This window comes from Erinaceus europaeus, chromosome 2, assembly GCF_950295315.1.
Source record: "Erinaceus europaeus chromosome 2, mEriEur2.1, whole genome shotgun sequence".
Taxonomy (NCBI): Eukaryota; Metazoa; Chordata; class Mammalia; order Eulipotyphla; family Erinaceidae; genus Erinaceus; species Erinaceus europaeus.
Window position 1 is genome coordinate 48,637,448 of NC_080163.1, and position 17,410 is coordinate 48,654,857.

Below are 17,410 nucleotides of genomic sequence, written 5' to 3' on the forward strand. Positions count from 1 at the left end.
TCATATTAATTAATTTCTTTTCATGAGGGAGTAGGGGAGAGAGAGACCAAAGCACTGGTCAACTGTGGTATATGCAGTTATAAAGATCTAACTTGGACCACCGACATGGAGTCCTCTACTTTGCCACTAAACAGTCTCCATACTTTCTTTCTCTCTCTTTTTTTTTTTTAATGCTATAGAATTTCTTCTACAATGTAATTATTTTGGCTATCTATTCTGCAGACATACTACTATTCCCTTTCCTCCTCCTCCTCCTCCTCTCTTTCTTTTTCTGTCCCTGTTCTTAGAAAAAATGAGAAGGCACTTAGTTAAATATCATCATGGTTGCAGGATAGCATAGGATAAGCATGTGCATTTTGAACTTAAGCTGCTGTTTCACCGCCTGTCTGACCTTACACAAGTTATTGAAGTCTGTCTAGTCTTCTCTCAGTAATTATAGACTCTGCCTCTTTAATACTGTGATGATGACATGGAAAAAATGGGATGTGAGTTGCTGAGCCTGGATCCTCATCTTGTTAGGTAACAAATAGTAGCTTTTTTCAAAAATAATTAAGGGACCAACATATATACAATGGAATGAAGACTGAGACTTGGAGCCCCAGGCAGTGAAGTCCTATACCCTACCCAGTAGTAAGGTGGATCCTCTGCCAGGTGAACTATTGGTATTTTCTGGCTCAGTGTTTTAAGTTTTTATGAAATAGAATATTTTACAAAGCCAGTCTTTTTTATTTTTAGATGGATTGTGTCTTCAAAGACTTCTTAATGCCAGGATTGCAAAACCTGTTTTATTTTCCTTAAAATTCATCTGGAAAGGTTGGGGAGATGGCATATAGTTATGCAAAAAGACTCTTGCGCCTGAGGCTCCAAAGTCCCAGGTTCAGTCTCCTACCCCACCATAAACTAGAGCTGAGCAGTGCTCTTGTAAAAGAAAAAAATATTTTAAATCCTTATGGAATATATTCATGCAGATTAAATCCTCTCATTGTCTCAATTATTGGTCCACTTGATGAATGATCATATAATAAGAAAATTTCTCTTCCTTGTTCCACTTTAAAATATCACAGTGTAATCATTCTTTACACATACTAGGACTCATTGAGTTCTTAAACATATTTTGTAGAGAAAAACACATTCATTATTTCTTTGTTATTCTATAATTCTATATGCTCCACACCACGGTAAGGGAGAGCTGAGCTGAGCAGTGCTCAGATGAAAATTAAAAATAAATAATATATATGCAAATCAAATTTTATAATTGAATTTTAGTGTCTTTAATAATTTTATTTACTTGTTTTCATTTTCACCTTTTAGTTATCACTTTTATTTGTCTCAGTCTCAGTTTCATTTTTCACTTTAGTGAGGTATTTCACAGCATCCATGTTTTTTCATATTTATTTTTAGCACAGAAAGTAGTTTTAGGGGTGGGGGGAAATGCATGGTGCTATTTATTCATTTATTTATTCATTTATTTTTAACCAGAGCACTGCTTAGCTTAGGCTTTTGGTGGTGTGGGAGATTAAATCTGGGACTTTGGAGCCTCAGGCATAAGAGTCTCTTTGGGGGAGTAGGAAGGTAGCACAGCAAGTTAAGCTCAGTGGTGCGAAGTGCAAGGACTGGCAGAAGGATCCCGGTTCAAGCCCCGGCTCCCCACCTAAAGGGAAGTCGCTTCACAGCTGGTGAAGCAGGTCTGCAGGTGTCTATCTTTCTCTCCTGCTCTCTGTCTCCCCTCCTCTCTCAATTTTTCTCTGTCCTATCCAAGGACAGCAACAACAATAATAACCACAACAATGATAAAACAACAAGGGCAACAAAAGGGAAAAAATGGTCTTCAGGAGCAGTGGATTTGTGGTGCCGGCATGGAGCTCTGGCAATAACCCTGGAGGCAAAAAAAAAAAAGTCTCTGCATAATCATTAAGCTATCTTCCCCACCTTGGTGCTTTCTTTTAATCAAGCTTGAACACAGTAAAGTATAAACAACTTTGCCATTAAATTTAATGTGAACAGTATCTCATTTTTCTGCTACCATATTCTTGAATCCTTTGAAAATTTTCTTTCATTTGATACTGGAAGACTACTGTTACATGATTCTGTCACCTGTACCTCCCCTCTCCCTGCCCAACCCTCACTCCATGCAGGGTTGTGGAATGAAGCCTGGACCTTGTATATATGTGATACTGCTGTTAACCGCCTTGACCTAAATTAATCCTATATATTGTTATTTCTCTTTTTTTTCTGAGAGAAAGAGAGACACAGAGAGACCAAAGTATCACTGACCTCTAATTTATAGTGGTGCCAGGGGCTGAATCTGGGACCTCTAGAATGTAAATCCTGTGTTTGAAAGCTGAACTCTTTCTCAAACCCTATTCCTATATTTTTGTGGAAGAGAGGGATAGATGTCAAAGTATCTTTCCACCATCCACATACCAGTTTCCACCCTTGGTGCTGTTCATGTTGTTCCCAGATGTTGCCAGAAGTTAAATCCAAGACCTTAGATGTGGAAGGCATGCACTGTACACAGGAGACACCACCCAGACCCTTTATGGAATTGTTAAAATTTTCATCTAGTGTGATCCAGTATATCCTAATAGCTTTCTCCTGCTTCTGCTTTTTGTTTGTCATTCTGGGAGAAGTGTCACTGTTCCTGGCTAAAGTGTGTTGTGATTCTTCCTTAGATATTCTCATGTTTCTTCTTTGACATTCCCCCTTCTGAACTCATTTCCCTGCATATAGAGGGACATTCTTTTGATTCTGTGTCCAGTCTCCTTTCAGAACCTGCATTATAATCATTATAGCAGAAATGGGGAATGTGAAAGGCTCAAGAAGATAGTTAGAAAAGAAATACAATTTATTTAAATAAGAAAAAGCAAGACCTTATGATATTGCCTAAGGAATTACTTATAGTTTAGTGGAACAAATTGATCTTTGATAAAAATGTTACATAATTCAGTGAAGGAAAGTGTAGTTTCCCCTCTACATCCTTAAGGGGTAAAAATGCAAAAATTATTATCTCACAATATTACAAAATTAAATAAAAATTGATAAAGTTCCTAACTATAACAGCTAAAACAAAGTTTATTTTTCTCTCTAGAAAAAAAAGTCCTTGTGATTTTGGTTTAGAAAAGATTTCTTAGGGTCAGGCAGTAGTGCACCTGGTTAAGTGCACACATTACAGTGTGCAAGGACCGGGGTTCAAGTCCCTGATCCCCATCTGCAGGGGGAAAGCTTCATGAGTGGTGAAGCAGGGCTGAAAGTGTCTCTCTATTTCCTTCAAACTCCCCCGCCCCTCTCAATTTATGTTTCTATCCAATAATAAATAAATAAAAGTTTTATCAGACTAGGGAGATAGTTCAGCACTCAAACACAGGACTGACCTGCCTGATGCCCCAGAGGCCTCAGGTTCACTCCCTAGCACTGATATGTGCCAGAACTAAGCAGTGCTCCAGTGCACTCTCTCTCATAGAAGACTGGTATTTGATAAAGGATCTGTGTCCAGAATATATTAGCAATGGTCCTTGCATCTCAACCCAAATTATAAAAAATTGAGGGAGTTGGGCGGTAGCACAGCGGGTTAAGCGCATGTGGTGCAAAGCGCAAGGACCTGCGGAAGGATCCTGTTTTGGAGCCCCCTGACTCCCAACCTGCAGGGTAGTCACTCCACAGGCAGTGAAGCAGGTCTGCAGGTTTCTGTCTTTTCTCTCCCCCCTCTGTCTTTTCTATCTTTTTCTCCCCTCTATCTTTTCTCTCCCCTCCTCTCTCCATTTCTCTCTGTCCTATCCAACAACCGGCGACATCAATAACAACAATAATAACTACAACAACATTAAAAAGGCAACAAGGGCAACAAAAGACAAAATAAATAAATAAAATTAAAAAAACTGAGAACAGAGTTCACCGATGAAAATATACAAAGTGAGATAATGAGATGATTCAGCAGTGAAGCAGCAACCTTCAGTACGTGAAGCCCTCTGTTCAATCCCTGGCATCACTTGAAAGCACCAAGGACAGAAATAAGGGGCATTTCATGCAATAGTGTTTTTCCAGTCCCCCCCATTAGAGGGCTGAAATAACTCCTGGAAGTAGGGGTGCCTCCTTTGTCATGTGCAGGAACCAAATTCAAACCTGGCCCTCATGACATTAGAGGTATCTTCAGTACTGTGTTATCTTTCTGTCACTCCCTCTGTCTGTCTTTGAAAAATTCATTTCAAGGTGGAGAAGCCCTACTATGAGTAGCAATGAATCTCTCTCTGTCACTCACTCACTCACTCACTCACTCACCCACATGTGCATGTGCACATACATGTACAGATTATGTACACATACGAGAGGTGGAGAGAGGAGAGAAATGAACCAAGGAATGGCATAGCAAAAGAGCACAAGTCTCTGGAATTAACTCTTGACACCACATTGAAAAATAGGAATAAGCAAACAGAAGTGCCCAGAAAGGATATGAAAAGACTGCTGACACTGCCTGTCATTAAGGAAGAGCAAGTTTTTAAAATTAGATATCTGTACATGCCTGCTAGAATAGGTGAAGTTTATAAATTAAACACCCAGTCATATCATGTATTAATGAAGGCACAAAACGTCTAGGGCTCTGGCACTGCTTGTGGGAATGCAAATGACCAAATGTCTTGGAAAACATTTGACTGTTTCTGATAGTTAAGTGTACTTACCATATGACTCACTCTTACATATTTTTACCTAGTTCCATGTCAGTTGTTTATCTAAGAGATAAGAAAGTAGTGCATATAAAGACCTATATGTAAATATTTATAAGCAGCCTTATTCATTACAGCTAGACTTTGTAGGTAGCCAAAATGTCCATCAGCTGGTGGATGTGTGTGCTTCGTGCACAAGGCAATAGTAACAAAAGGAATGGAATGAATAGTCATAAAAGAATTGAACTACTAGTACATTCAGCAACATGGATGAACTTCAAAAGCATTTTGGATATTAAAGCACTTGCTAGATGTTGGAGTAGGGATGAGGATCAACTCTTTATTGAGACAAAAGGGAATCTGGGAAGGTGAGAATGGTTTATCTTGATTTTGGTGGTGGTTATTATAGCCATATATACCTTTCAAAAAGTTACAAAGCTGTATATATAAAAGGATGAATATACCCAATAAAATTGACATTTATTGGAGGCTGGGCTGTGGCACACCAGGTTAAGCACACATAGTGCTATGCATAGGGATCGGTGCAAGGATCCTGGCTCAAAGCCTCTGGGTCCCTACCTGCAAGGGGATTGCTTTGCAAGCAGTGAAGCAGGTCTACAGGTGTCTGTCTTCCTCTCCCCCTCTCTGTCTTCCCCTCCTCTCTCAGTTTCTCTCTGACCTATCCAACAACAACAAAAAAAAGGGGAAAATGACTGCCAGGCGCAGTGGATTTATAGTGCAGGCACTGAGCACCAGCAGTAACCCTGGAGGCAAAAAAAAGAGAGAAAGAAAAAAAAATGACATTGATTAAACAAAAAAAAAAATTGCAAGCTTTTTGTTCATTAAAAAAAAAGTACAAAATTAAAGTCAGAAGATAGCTCACCAAGTAGGGAGTATGTCTTGCCATGGTTTAAACCCTAGTACTGCATGGAAGGTACCAGGACACTGGGGGAAACTCTGAGATTGTTGGTATGCTTCTAAAAACCCCTTCTGTTTCATTAGTTTAATCCCCCTGCTTAACACTATTCTATTTACATAACCACTTCATTCTATTTACATAACCTCTGTTAACAAGCACCACCCTCCCTCCAGGGCATTGGTGGTTCAGTGGTAGAATTCTTTTTTTTTTTTTTTTTATTCTTTTTTTTTTTTCAGTGGTAGAATTCTTGCCTGCTCTGCCCCCTCTCCTTGTCATACCCTGATTTTCACCAGTCACTTTTCTCTCTACCCTCTCTGCATCGCATCCTGTTCCCACCCTGATGGGCTAGTATATTTATAAGGACAAGATTGTTTGTAGTTTTAGTTTAGCTTAGCTAGGTATAGATTGCTCTGCGTCCTGCATGAATAAAGAGATACTGCATACAACCCAGCCTTGAATCCCGGGTCGTCTGTTACCGCCCGTGAAGCCAGCCCAGCGAAAACAACATGACATTGATTAAACAAAAAAAAATTTGCAAGCTTTTTGTTCATTAAAAAAAAAAGTACAAAATTAAAGTCAGAAGATAGCTCACCAAGTAGGGAGTATGTCTTGCCATGGTTTAAACCCTAGTACTGCATGGGAGGTACCAGGACACTGGGGGAAACTCTGAGATTATATGTTCTCCACCCCACCCCCACCTTTCCCTTTCCTCTCTCTCTCTAAAACACTCATCTTAGGAGCAGTAACATCACACATGTGAGATTCTGACTCCATGTACTTCTTCTTCTAGCATTTGCCACTCCATGTACTGACACACAAATGCAAACTAAAATACCTTTTTTTTCAAGTTCATCAGATTGGTTAAAGTTATAGAGTGTTTGATTCTATATTGTGAAGCATTTGGGGAAATAAACAATCACAAGAAGCAACTATCAAACAAGCTCAAAGAGAAGAGGGAAAGAAGACAGGTAATCTAACTCAGCTATGACTGAGGCCCAGATTGGCCAGGTATTCTGTCATTCTGTCCCTCAGAGCTCCAGCCCCCTTCAAAAGGGGGAGGGGAAGGGGGGGAAAAAAGCCTTTGCTTGGAGAAATACTCTTGCTGATACTCTTGCTGACCCAGGAATCGTAATAAGGAAAATAGCTCCATAGAAGTCCTACCAGAAGTAGCTGGCATGGTGGTTGGTCTTGTGGCTGGGGGAGTGCAGAGCAAAATAGCAAAACCTAAGACTCCCAGCTGAATCTCTGTTTCCTTTGTCCTTTTCAGACTCTGTTTTCCTGCCCAAGGGCTTTTCCTTGGTACCACCCTGACCCACCCCTGCCCTCCTCCTCCACCACTGGCCCAGAAATCCTACCCTCACCTGAACTTCCCAGGTTTAAAGTAACCTCCATGCAGAGCTCACACCAGCTGTTGATGCCAAGTCACCAACTTGGCTCAGCCCCCCCCCCCATGCTTACCTTTTCAGGTGTATTTATTTTGCTTGAATGTTTTTTGCCTTGTGCTTTCTCAATTAAAGTTGAAATATTTTAATTTCCATATACTATGATGTGTCATTAGAAAACTTGGGAGTATATAACTGATTTTCCTAATTATTTCCTCCAGCAGTCCCCATGGAACTTTGTCAGCAATACAACACAGAACTAAATCATTCTTAGAACTGATCCAGTGTGACATTTTTTAAGACCACCCCCCTATGTAACCTCAGATTCATATTTGTCTCCTCCTGTGAATTGACATGGGAGGAGGTTGGGGTGGAAATACACTTCATTTCACTTCACCCACATGATAACTTTTGAGCTGCTATTCTAATTTAGGCCACTTTTACCAACTTCAGTGCAATGGTTAAGTGACACACTAAATAAAATATATTGAGCTCTATAAACAAACGCTAATTGTATCTATGTGTTGTACTCATGCTACCAGGGAGGATCTGTATGTGAGAGGAGCATTGGTAGAGAGGTATGGAAATTGGCAGCACTTTCTGAAAGGGAGGTAGCATGGGAGACTACATTCAATTTAGTTTGCTTATTAAATGAATTAAAATGGACATACTTAAGTTATGAGCCTTGCCTCATCAGTGCTATAAAAAGTCCCTTAGCCAGGCTATAATTTGACTCTCTCCTCTGTAATGTTACACAATATTCCTATGGTTACAGAGTTGAATAAGTGGAAGCTAATCATTAGTTTGCTAAATGTGGTTTATGGAACAGTTCACAACTCCCAGACCTGCCAACTGCTGCTTGTTTAGTGTCATGTTCACTCTCCTTGTTAGAAGTTGGGTTGTTCCTCAGAAAAATGTACAGTAACATTTGTCTGGCATCCAGGAACTGAGCAGTATGGCAGCTTTCCATGTCTTGGGATGGGGAGGGGAAAAGGTCATGCTAAATCAAGTCTTTGGTACAAACACTTCTGTGGGAAGAAGTCATTAAAAGAGTATAAGATGACAGAGAAAGGAAAAAAATAATAAAGCTACAGAGGTTTGGGATATTCAGAAAATCACAATTTGCTTCTTTTTCTAAAATTCACCTCCATGGAATTAACCATTCTCTGACCCTAGAAATAAAGTAACACTCTTTAGGTTCTTTCTTGTTTTTATGACCTGACAGTCTTTGTCACAGTCACCTATAAATATTCTGCCTTTAGGAAACAAACGCTTTATGAGACATGGCCATCATGTTGTTCTGTACATTCTATTTTCATTTAATAGTATCTTTAAAAACTACTCCATGAGGGTCTGAGTGGTGGCACACCTGGTTAAAAGCACATATCATCAGGGCCAGGTGGTAGCACAGCAGGTTAAGCACACATGGCGCGAAGCACAAGGACCAGAATAAGGATCCCGGTTCGAGCACCCCCCCCTGCTTCCCACCTGTGTGTGGAGGGGGGGGGTCATTCACAGGTGGTGAAGCAGATCTGCAGGTATCTTTCCCTTCTCTGTCTTCCCCTCCTCTCTCGATTTCTCTCTGTCCTATCCAACAACAATGACAGTAATAATAACGATAAACAACAAGAACACCCACCTGGAGAAGAGATGCAGTAAAGCAGGGAAGCACTGTTGCAGGTCTCTCTCTCTCTTTCCCTCTCTCTCCCTTTCTCTCTCTCTCTCTTTTTCCTTCTCTCTCTCTCTCTCTCCCCCCCCACCTCCCTCTTCCTCTCTCTCCACTTTGTCTGTCTCTTTCAAAAAAAAAAAAAAAGGCCACCAGGAGCAGTGTAGCTGTTGTGCAGGCACTGAGCCCAAGAAATAATACTGGTAGCAATAAAAGAAATAATAGCCTGGTTCAAGAAAAATGGGAATTTATGGGCCTACATGTTTTTTTAAATTTTTTAATATTTATTTATTTTCCTTTTTGTTGCCCTTGTTTTTTTTATTGTTGTAGTTATTATTGTTCTTGATGTCATTGTTGGATAGGACAGAGAGAAATGGAGAGAGGAGGGGAAGACCAAGAGGGGGAGAGAAAAGATAGACACCTGCCGACCTGCTTCACCGCCTGTGAAGCGACTTCCCTGCAGGTGGGGAGCCAGGGGCTCAAACCGGGATCCTTACAATGGTCCTTGCACTTTGCGCCACGTGCCTTAACCTGCTGCACTACCACCCGACTCCCTTCTTAAATTTTTTTATTTATACAGAGGAAACATTGACTAAACCATAGGATAATATTTGTTTTACCATTTTCATAAAAGTCTGGGACCAGAAATGTAGCTCACAGTGAGAGTACCTGCTTTTTCCGTGTGTTTTATACGGATTCCACTAATGCTCACCCCTCTAGGGAAAGCTTTAATCCTGTGGTTTATCCCTTTCTCACTCTGCTTCTGTTTTTCTCTTCTTCTTTTTTTTTTTTAATGCCAATAGTCAGGAGTAAGAGATCCTGTTTGTTCTTTTTTTTTTTTTAAAGGAAATATTGACATAACCATAGATAAAAGGGGTACAACTTCGCACAATTCCCACCATCAGAACTCTGTATCCCATCCCCTCACCTGATAGCTTTCCTATTCTTTAACCCTCTGGGAGTATGGACCCAAGGTCATTGTGGGATGCAGAAGGTGGAATGTCTGGCTTCTGTAATTGCTTCCCTGCTGAACATTAGACATCAACAGGTCGATCCATACTCCCAGCCTGTCTCTCTCTTTCCCTAGTGGGGAAACGCTCTGGGGAAGCAGAGCTCCAGGACACATTGGTGGGGTTGTCTCTCCAGGGAAGTCTGTCACATCCTGCTAACATCTGGAACCTGAGTAATGAGGGTGAAGGGATGACATTCCATGCCTTAATTCTCTGGCCTACATGTTTTAAAGGCTATATAAATGTTAGATTATATTGTATATTCAAAGGTTATATGTCATATATAATGCAATAATACTTAAAGTCATAGCCAGATGTCGGGAGCCATAATGACACTGCACATCATGCCCCTAAGATGGCGCCAGCCACGTGGTGGCTAAACCAGTAAAGTGGTAAACAACTTTGCGGAAGTTGGACGATCTAACTTCACAGACTGCGTGCTGTACATGTGAACTGTTTTATTATTGGTAGAAGGCTGCATGATCTATGAATGCTGTATGCTTGCTTAATGCCCATTGGCTGACTATGTAACAGTGAAAGGTACTTAAGGTGGCCATAAGAAGGAAATAAAGGGAATTGAGGAAGAAGACTCTGGTGTCCGTGTCGTTGTTGTGGGCCGACAGTGACAGCCAGATGCAGGGGCTAAAGCTCTGTTGCTGTTCTCATCTCTTGACTTTGTCTCTTAGATTTACAATCACGATCTCCCTGCTAGCCCTAGAGGACTTATATAAACTCAGGTGCAAGCCCTACAGGTAACAGTAGGTGTCCATTCCCACCCATCCATCCCCAAAGCCCCAAAGTTGATTAGGATTAGACTGACTTAGAATTTAGGTCATTTCTAAATTACTGGAGTTTAAGAGATGCTTCCCTTTGAATAATCTGACCGGAACCTGTTCCATACTTGAGAATGGGAAGTAGAAGTGTGAAAGGGTAGCAGCCCTGAAAATGAGGAGCTTCACAGAAAGTAAAGTGAGTGGGAATTGGAAGCATATCACTGGTCTGTAGTATGAGAAAGCTGTTCCTTTGGTGCACTGAAAGTCTCTTCAGCCATTTTGCCAGCAATAAGATGATGTTCTGCTAACTTGTGAAACAATTCATAGTCCTTGACTCTGTCTCTGATTCTTGCCTACATTGTTACTGCTCAGGAAGTCTACATGATTTTGTTTGTTTGTTTTATTTATTTTTATTTATTATTTATTTTTTAATTTCTTTATTGGGAAATTAATGTTTTACATTTTTACATTCAACAGTAAATACAATAGTTTGTACATGTATAACATTCCCCAGTTTCCCATTTAACAGTACAACCCCCACTATGTCATTTATCATCCTTCATGGACCTGTATTCTCCCCACCCACCCACCCCATAGTCTTTTACTTTGGTGCAATACGCCAATTCCATTTCAGGTTCTACTTGTGTTTTCTCTTCTGATCTTGTTTTCAACTTCTGCCTGAGAGTGAGATCATCCCATATTCATCCTTCTATTTCTGACTTATTTCACTCAACATGATTTTTTCAAGGTCCATCCAAGATTGGCTGAAAACGGTGAAGTCACCATTTTTTACAGCTGAGTAGTATTCTATTGGGTATATAGACCACAACTTGCTCAGTCACTCATCTGTTGTTGGACACCTGGGTTGCTTCCAGGTTTTGGCTATTACAAATTGTGCTGCCAAGACCATATGTGTACACAGATCTTTTTGGATGGATGTTCTGGGATCCTTAGGATATATCCCCAGGAGAGGAATTGCAGGATCATAGGGTAGGTCCATTCCTTGCCTTCTGAGAGTTCTCCAGACTGTTCTCCACAGAGGTTGGACCAATTTACATTCCCACCAGCAGTGCAGGAGGGTTCCTTTGACCCCACACCTTCTTCAGCATTTGCTGCTGTTACGTTTTCTGATGTATGACATTCTCACAGGAGTGAAATGATATCTCATTGTTGTCTTTATTTCTGCATTTCTCTAACAATCAGAGACTTGGAGCATTTTTTCATGTGTTTCTTGGCCTTTTGGATATCTTCTATGGTGAATATTCTGTCCAAGTCCTCCCCCCATTTTTGGATGGGGTTATTTGTTGTCTTGTTGTTGAGTCTGGCAAGCTCTTTATACATGTTGGTTATTAAACTCTTACCTGATGTATGGCATGTAAAGATCTTCTCCCATTCTGTGAAGGGTCTCTTGGTTTGGGTAGTGGTTTCTTTTGCTGTGAAGAAGCTTTTTAATTTGATGTAGTCCCATAGGTTTATACTTGCCTTAGTCTTCTTTGTAATTGGATTCGTTTCATTGAAAATGTCTTTAAAATTTATGTGGAAAAGAGTTCTGCCAATATTTTCCTCTAAGTATTTGATAGTTTGTGGTCTAACATCCAAGTCCTTGATCCACTTGGAATTTACTTTTGTATTTGGTGAAAGACAGTGATTCAGTTTCATTCTTCTGCATGTTTCAACCCATTGTTTCCAACACCATTCCTTGAAGAGACTCCCATCTCCCATGTAATAGTCTGGCCCCTTTGTCAAAGATTAGATGTCCATAGGTGTGGGGCCTGAATTTTTTTTATAATACACACTTATTTAAAGTATGATATTTATTTAACAATTCATGTGGAAGGTAAAAAGTAAATAAATAAAAACTTTTAGACTGTAAGAACAAAATAATGAGTACCATATGGGAAGGGGAGGATAGAAAAAAATCCGCTAAAGGGGATCAGTCAGATATGAACTATAGAAACTAGACTTTTGGTGGTGATTATAATGTATTTAAATATATTAATTTATAATCATGTATACCTGACAACTATACAATGTTATAAATCAATGTTATTTTATGCCACATGCGCTTAACCCGCTGTGCTACCGCCCAACTCCCAAATCAATGTTATTTTAATAAAAAAAATTAAGAGAAGCATGACTACACAAGAGGAGACACTAGAAATGACCATGAGTTGATGTTATTATGGTAACTTTCATTGTGCTTAAATATAATTTATTTAAAAATTTAAACTAGTTATAAAAGTGATAGAATCAAATCATAGTTTATAATTTTAAAAAACACACACACACACATAATTCTACCAACCTAACAGGATCACCATTTTAGATCTAGGGTATTTCCTTTCAGTCTTTGTTCATATGAGTTTCTCGCAAACTTAAACACTTTTTTTCCTGCTTGACATTACTTGGTAAACCAGGCATCCTACGTATTGTTATATAGTCATCATTAGTAATATAAATGAAGCATGATATTCCATCAGATAGCCATTTAATAATTAACCTAACCAGTCATTTAATAATTAACCATATATCATTAGATGTTTAGATTATCTGTTTTAATGTATTTTCTACTGTTATAAAGAGAATTATATGTGAAACATTTGGAGAATATGTGCATTTGTATCATGTCTTATCCTATTTCCTGATGATAGATGTGAGAAGTGTTCAAATAATATAAAGATTTTTATGACTCTTGATACATATTGCCAAAGTGCTTTCCAAAATTGTTGTATTAATCTCTACTGCAGTATATAAGAATATTTTACTTTACTGCATGCTTACCAGCCATAGGTATATTGGTCTTCTAAATATTTTCCTAACTCAATAAGCAGAAAATAAGTATCACTTTTGTTTTTTCTTTGAGTTTCTTTTATTAGTAGAGGCTAGGTGGTTTTGCATGTGCTTATTTTTTTTTTTAGCTGTATTTTCTGCTCTACTTTACACATTGTTTTTCTTTGTTTTAGACCCTAAAACAGCTTCTGAAACAGATACAGATGTCTGTGCCGAATGGGAGATAAAGACCATCACTAGTGCTTTGAAGACCTACCTAAGGTAGGGACTTTCCATTTGCTGGGCAGAGTGCTAGCTTGTTATCATGCAACCAGGAAAAAGCAGTTTTATTTTCAGCTTCCAGAGAGCTGTTGGGTGGGTGTTTGAGATGTGGAAATAGCTTGTGTGTGGGTGCAATTAGCTCAGCTGGTTAAAACAATTGTATATCATTCATACTTTGGAGCACCACTGTGCAATGATGCCAGAAGAGACTTAAGAAACTTTTTTAGGGAGTTGGGCGGTAGCACAGCCGGTTAAACGCACGTGGTGCAAAGTGCAAGGACTGGCAGAAGGATCCCGGTTCAAGCCCCCGGCTCCCCACCTACAGAGGAGTCACTTCACAGATGATGAAGTAGGTCTGCAGGTGTTTTTCTGTCCTGCTCTCTGTCTTCTTTTCCTCTCTCCATTTCTCTCTGTCCTATATAACAATGATGACATCAATAACAACGATAACTACAACAACAGTGAAAAAACAAGGGCAAAAAAGGAAAACAAATAAATATAAAAAATTTTTAAAAAGAAACTTTTTTAATGGAGAACTGCTCTAATAAAGTACAGTGTAACAAAACCTAAAACCCAGTGGTATCCTCTGAATTCTCTAAACTATTAAGAAAGACTTTAAGAAAATAAGCAATGAGGGAGTCGGGCTGTAGCACAGCGGGTTAAGCGCAGGTGGCGCTAAGCTCAAGGACCGGCGTCAGGATCCTGGTTCGAGCCCCCGGCTCCCCACCTGCAGGCAGGTCCCTTCACAGGCGGTGAAGCAGGTCTGCAGGTGTCTGTCTTTCTCTCCCCCTCTCTGTCTTCCCCTCCTCTCTCCATTTCTCTCTGTCCTATCCAACAACAACGACATCAATAATAACTACAACAATAAAACAACAAGGGCAACAAAAGGGAATAAATAAATAAAAGAAAAGAAAAGAAAATAAGCAATGAAACAAAAAGAAGAAATCATAAGAAAAGAAGAAATCATGTATTCCATTCTGTTATGTATTGTGATAATTTTGTGCACAATCCAGATTTGTATATTATTGACATTAGTCCTTTTTTAAATTTTAAAAAATTTTTCCTTTTCTTGCCCTTGTTTTGTTGCTGTAGTTGTTATTGATGTTGTAGTTGTTATTCACGTTGTTGTTGGATAGGACAGAGAGAAATGGAGAGACAGGGGAAGAGAGAGAGGGGAGGGAAAGACAGACACCTGCTTCATTGCCTATGAAGCGACTACTCTGCAGGTGGGGAGCCTGAGCTCAAACTGGTATCCTTAAGCCAGTCCTTGTACTTCGTGCGATGTGCTCTTAACCTGCTGCACTACCGCCTGACTCCCTAGTCCTTAAAAATGATTATTTAATAGAACTCCTCTTTGACTTCTTTGGCTTCAATAAGAAAATATTACTTTATTGGACAGAAGACTTTTCTTTGTAATAGTGTATGTGATATTACTGCTTTCTCTTTCCCTATTATTTGTTCAGTAAGGCATTTGGGACTAGTTCGCTGTCTATATCTCAGTTTCATCTACAAACTAAAGTTTATGCTGGATTTAAATTGTGGGAATGTTGTAGTTCTTCTAACATAGGAAATTGGAGGTTTTGTTTTAAAGATAAAACTGTAATCAGGGGTCAGGCGGTAGCACAGAGGGTTAAGCGCATGTAGCACAAAGCACAAGGACCTGGCGTGTAAGGATCCTGATTTGAACTTCTGGCTCCCCACCTGCAGAGGTGTTGCTTCACAGGTGGTGAAGCAGGTCTGCAGGTGTCTATCTTTCTCTCCCTCTCTCTGTCTTCCCCTCCTCTCTCCATTTCTCTCTGTCCTGTCCAACAACGAACAGCATCAACAACAACGATAACCACAACAAGGCTACAACAACAAGGGCAACCAAAGGGGGAGGGGGGATGGCCTCCAGGAGCAGTGGATTCATGGTGCAGGCACTGAGCCTCAGCAATAACCCTGGAGGCAAAAAAAAAAAACACTGTAATTACAGGGATGGCAAAATAGCTAACTTGAAAATTATGCTATTTTGCCATGTATACAGCCCACACCTGAGCTTGGTCCCCACTGCATTGAAGGACCTGTGGTTGGTAGGTCAGTTGGGTGGTCAGACTGTCTGTCTGTCTATCTATCTCTGCCTCTCTCTTTAGACTTCTCTTTCTATTAAATAAAAAGAAAATCTATAACTGCATAAGTGTTTACACTAGCTTTGTTGAGGATTTACTTGACTCCAAAGCAAAGGAGAAAAGCCACAAAAATGAAATTGATGTTGCAGTTTTTACTGGCTATTGGATATTTAATGGAAAACACTTGAAGACAAGAATAAAATGTGGAGGCCAGGCAGTGATGCACCCAGTTAAGCTTACTTAGTACTAAGCACTAAGCACTAAGTACTAACCTATGTAAGGATCCAGGTTCGAGCCCTGGACTTCCCACCTGCAAGGAGGAAACTTGACAAGTGGTGAAGCATGTCTGCAGATGTCTATTTTTCTCTTTCCCTATCTCCCCCTTAAATTCTCTCTGTTCTATCCATTAAAATGGAAAAAATGGCCACCAAGAGCAGTGGTTCGTAGTGCCAACTCTTAAGCCACAGCAGTAACCCTAGAGGCAATAAATAAATAAATAAATAAATCATGTAAAGCAAGTGATAACTGAAAGTTGAATTAGTGGATCTGATGAGGGGAAAAAGAACCTCAGCCAAGAATCATGATTGGTTTGTTGAGAAATCTGTTAATTGAAAAAACAAAATAAACAAAGAAAACACCTCACATTTATAAATAAACATATATTGATGGACAAATTTATACCTCATTGCTGCTTGTAATTTAATCAAAACCATATTGTAGAGGCTTTTGCAAAGTGCTTATGTTTACATGTTGATAATTGATTCACTTATAAACAATAAATGAAAGATCTATGTTTTTAAACTAGCAAATAAGTTTTGATTGTGTCATTCCTAACATTAGATATTCTAGCTCTTTGACTTTCCATACAGGTGAACTGTTTGTCACCAGGGCATCACCTATAAGTGAATTCTTTTTCAGATAGAAGTACAGAGACAGAGAGACCTGCAGAGAGAGAGAGAGAGAGAGGGAGAGAGGGAAAGAGAGAGAGATCGAGACCATAGCACCAAAACTTCCCCAGTGTAGTAGGTACCAGACTCAAAGCTGTGCTGTGTGGTTGGCAAAGGAGGAGCCTTTCCAGGTGAACTATATTGCCGCCCCAAGATGAACTCGTTGTAAAAGCAAGCTTCTGGGATTATAGAACACTGGTAATTAGAAGTGTTTTTAGTTAGGTACCTGTTTCTCAGATACAACTGAAAATGCTCTCGTTGATGTGTGAGTCACTGACCGAAAAGGAAATCTCTGGATTTGTGCTAGACTTTCACATTAGCACTTTCTAGTTGTGACTATAAAATAGTTGTATCTATTCCCTTGAAAAGAGAGAGAGTATACATTTCAGGTCAAATCTCAACCTTTTCAGAAAGGAAACACTATAAGTTAAATCAAGTTGAGTTTCTACTGTTTCTCTGGGATTTTTGTCTAGAGAAACTAATATAGTCTGGCACTCTCTAGGCAGCTATTTAGAGAGAATGTGGTTATGTTTTTATTGAGCTGACCAGTGGATATCCTTTCATTCCAGAATGCTGCCAGGACCACTCATGATGTACCAGTTTCAAAGAAGTTTCATCAAAGCAGCAAGTAAGTTTTCGTTTTGTCACATTTCTAAGGGTGTGGGGGGACAGGCTTTTCTTTTTCAAAGAACAGCCAGTATCCCAAAATAAATATTATCTAACCCCTCATTTCCATTCCAAAACTACCCTGTTGCATTTCCACTTAGGAGTCTCACAGAGAATAAAAGCGAAACCAAACCAAATCAGGATTGCTGAAGGCCTCATTGCCAGGTTGAATTTACAGTAGAAGAAAGAAATTTCAGAGGTGTTTGGGGGAGGGTTAGATGAAAAAAGATAAA

General features: G+C 39.6%; 1 protein-coding gene across 7 annotated transcripts in view; it reads left to right on the forward strand.

Annotated features, from left to right (window-relative positions):
• ARHGAP26 (Rho GTPase activating protein 26) overlaps positions 1 to 17,410 on the forward strand; it is a 567,323-nt gene that overhangs the window by 340,562 nt on the left and 209,351 nt on the right. For all 7 annotated transcript variants that reach the window (XM_060180212.1, XM_060180211.1, XM_007518998.3 and 4 more), the window contains exons 15-16: positions 13,372 to 13,459; positions 17,081 to 17,139. In XM_060180212.1, coding sequence (XP_060036195.1) covers positions 13,372 to 13,459; positions 17,081 to 17,139 — 147 coding nt within the window. The remainder of the gene's footprint in view (positions 1 to 13,371; positions 13,460 to 17,080; positions 17,140 to 17,410) is intronic.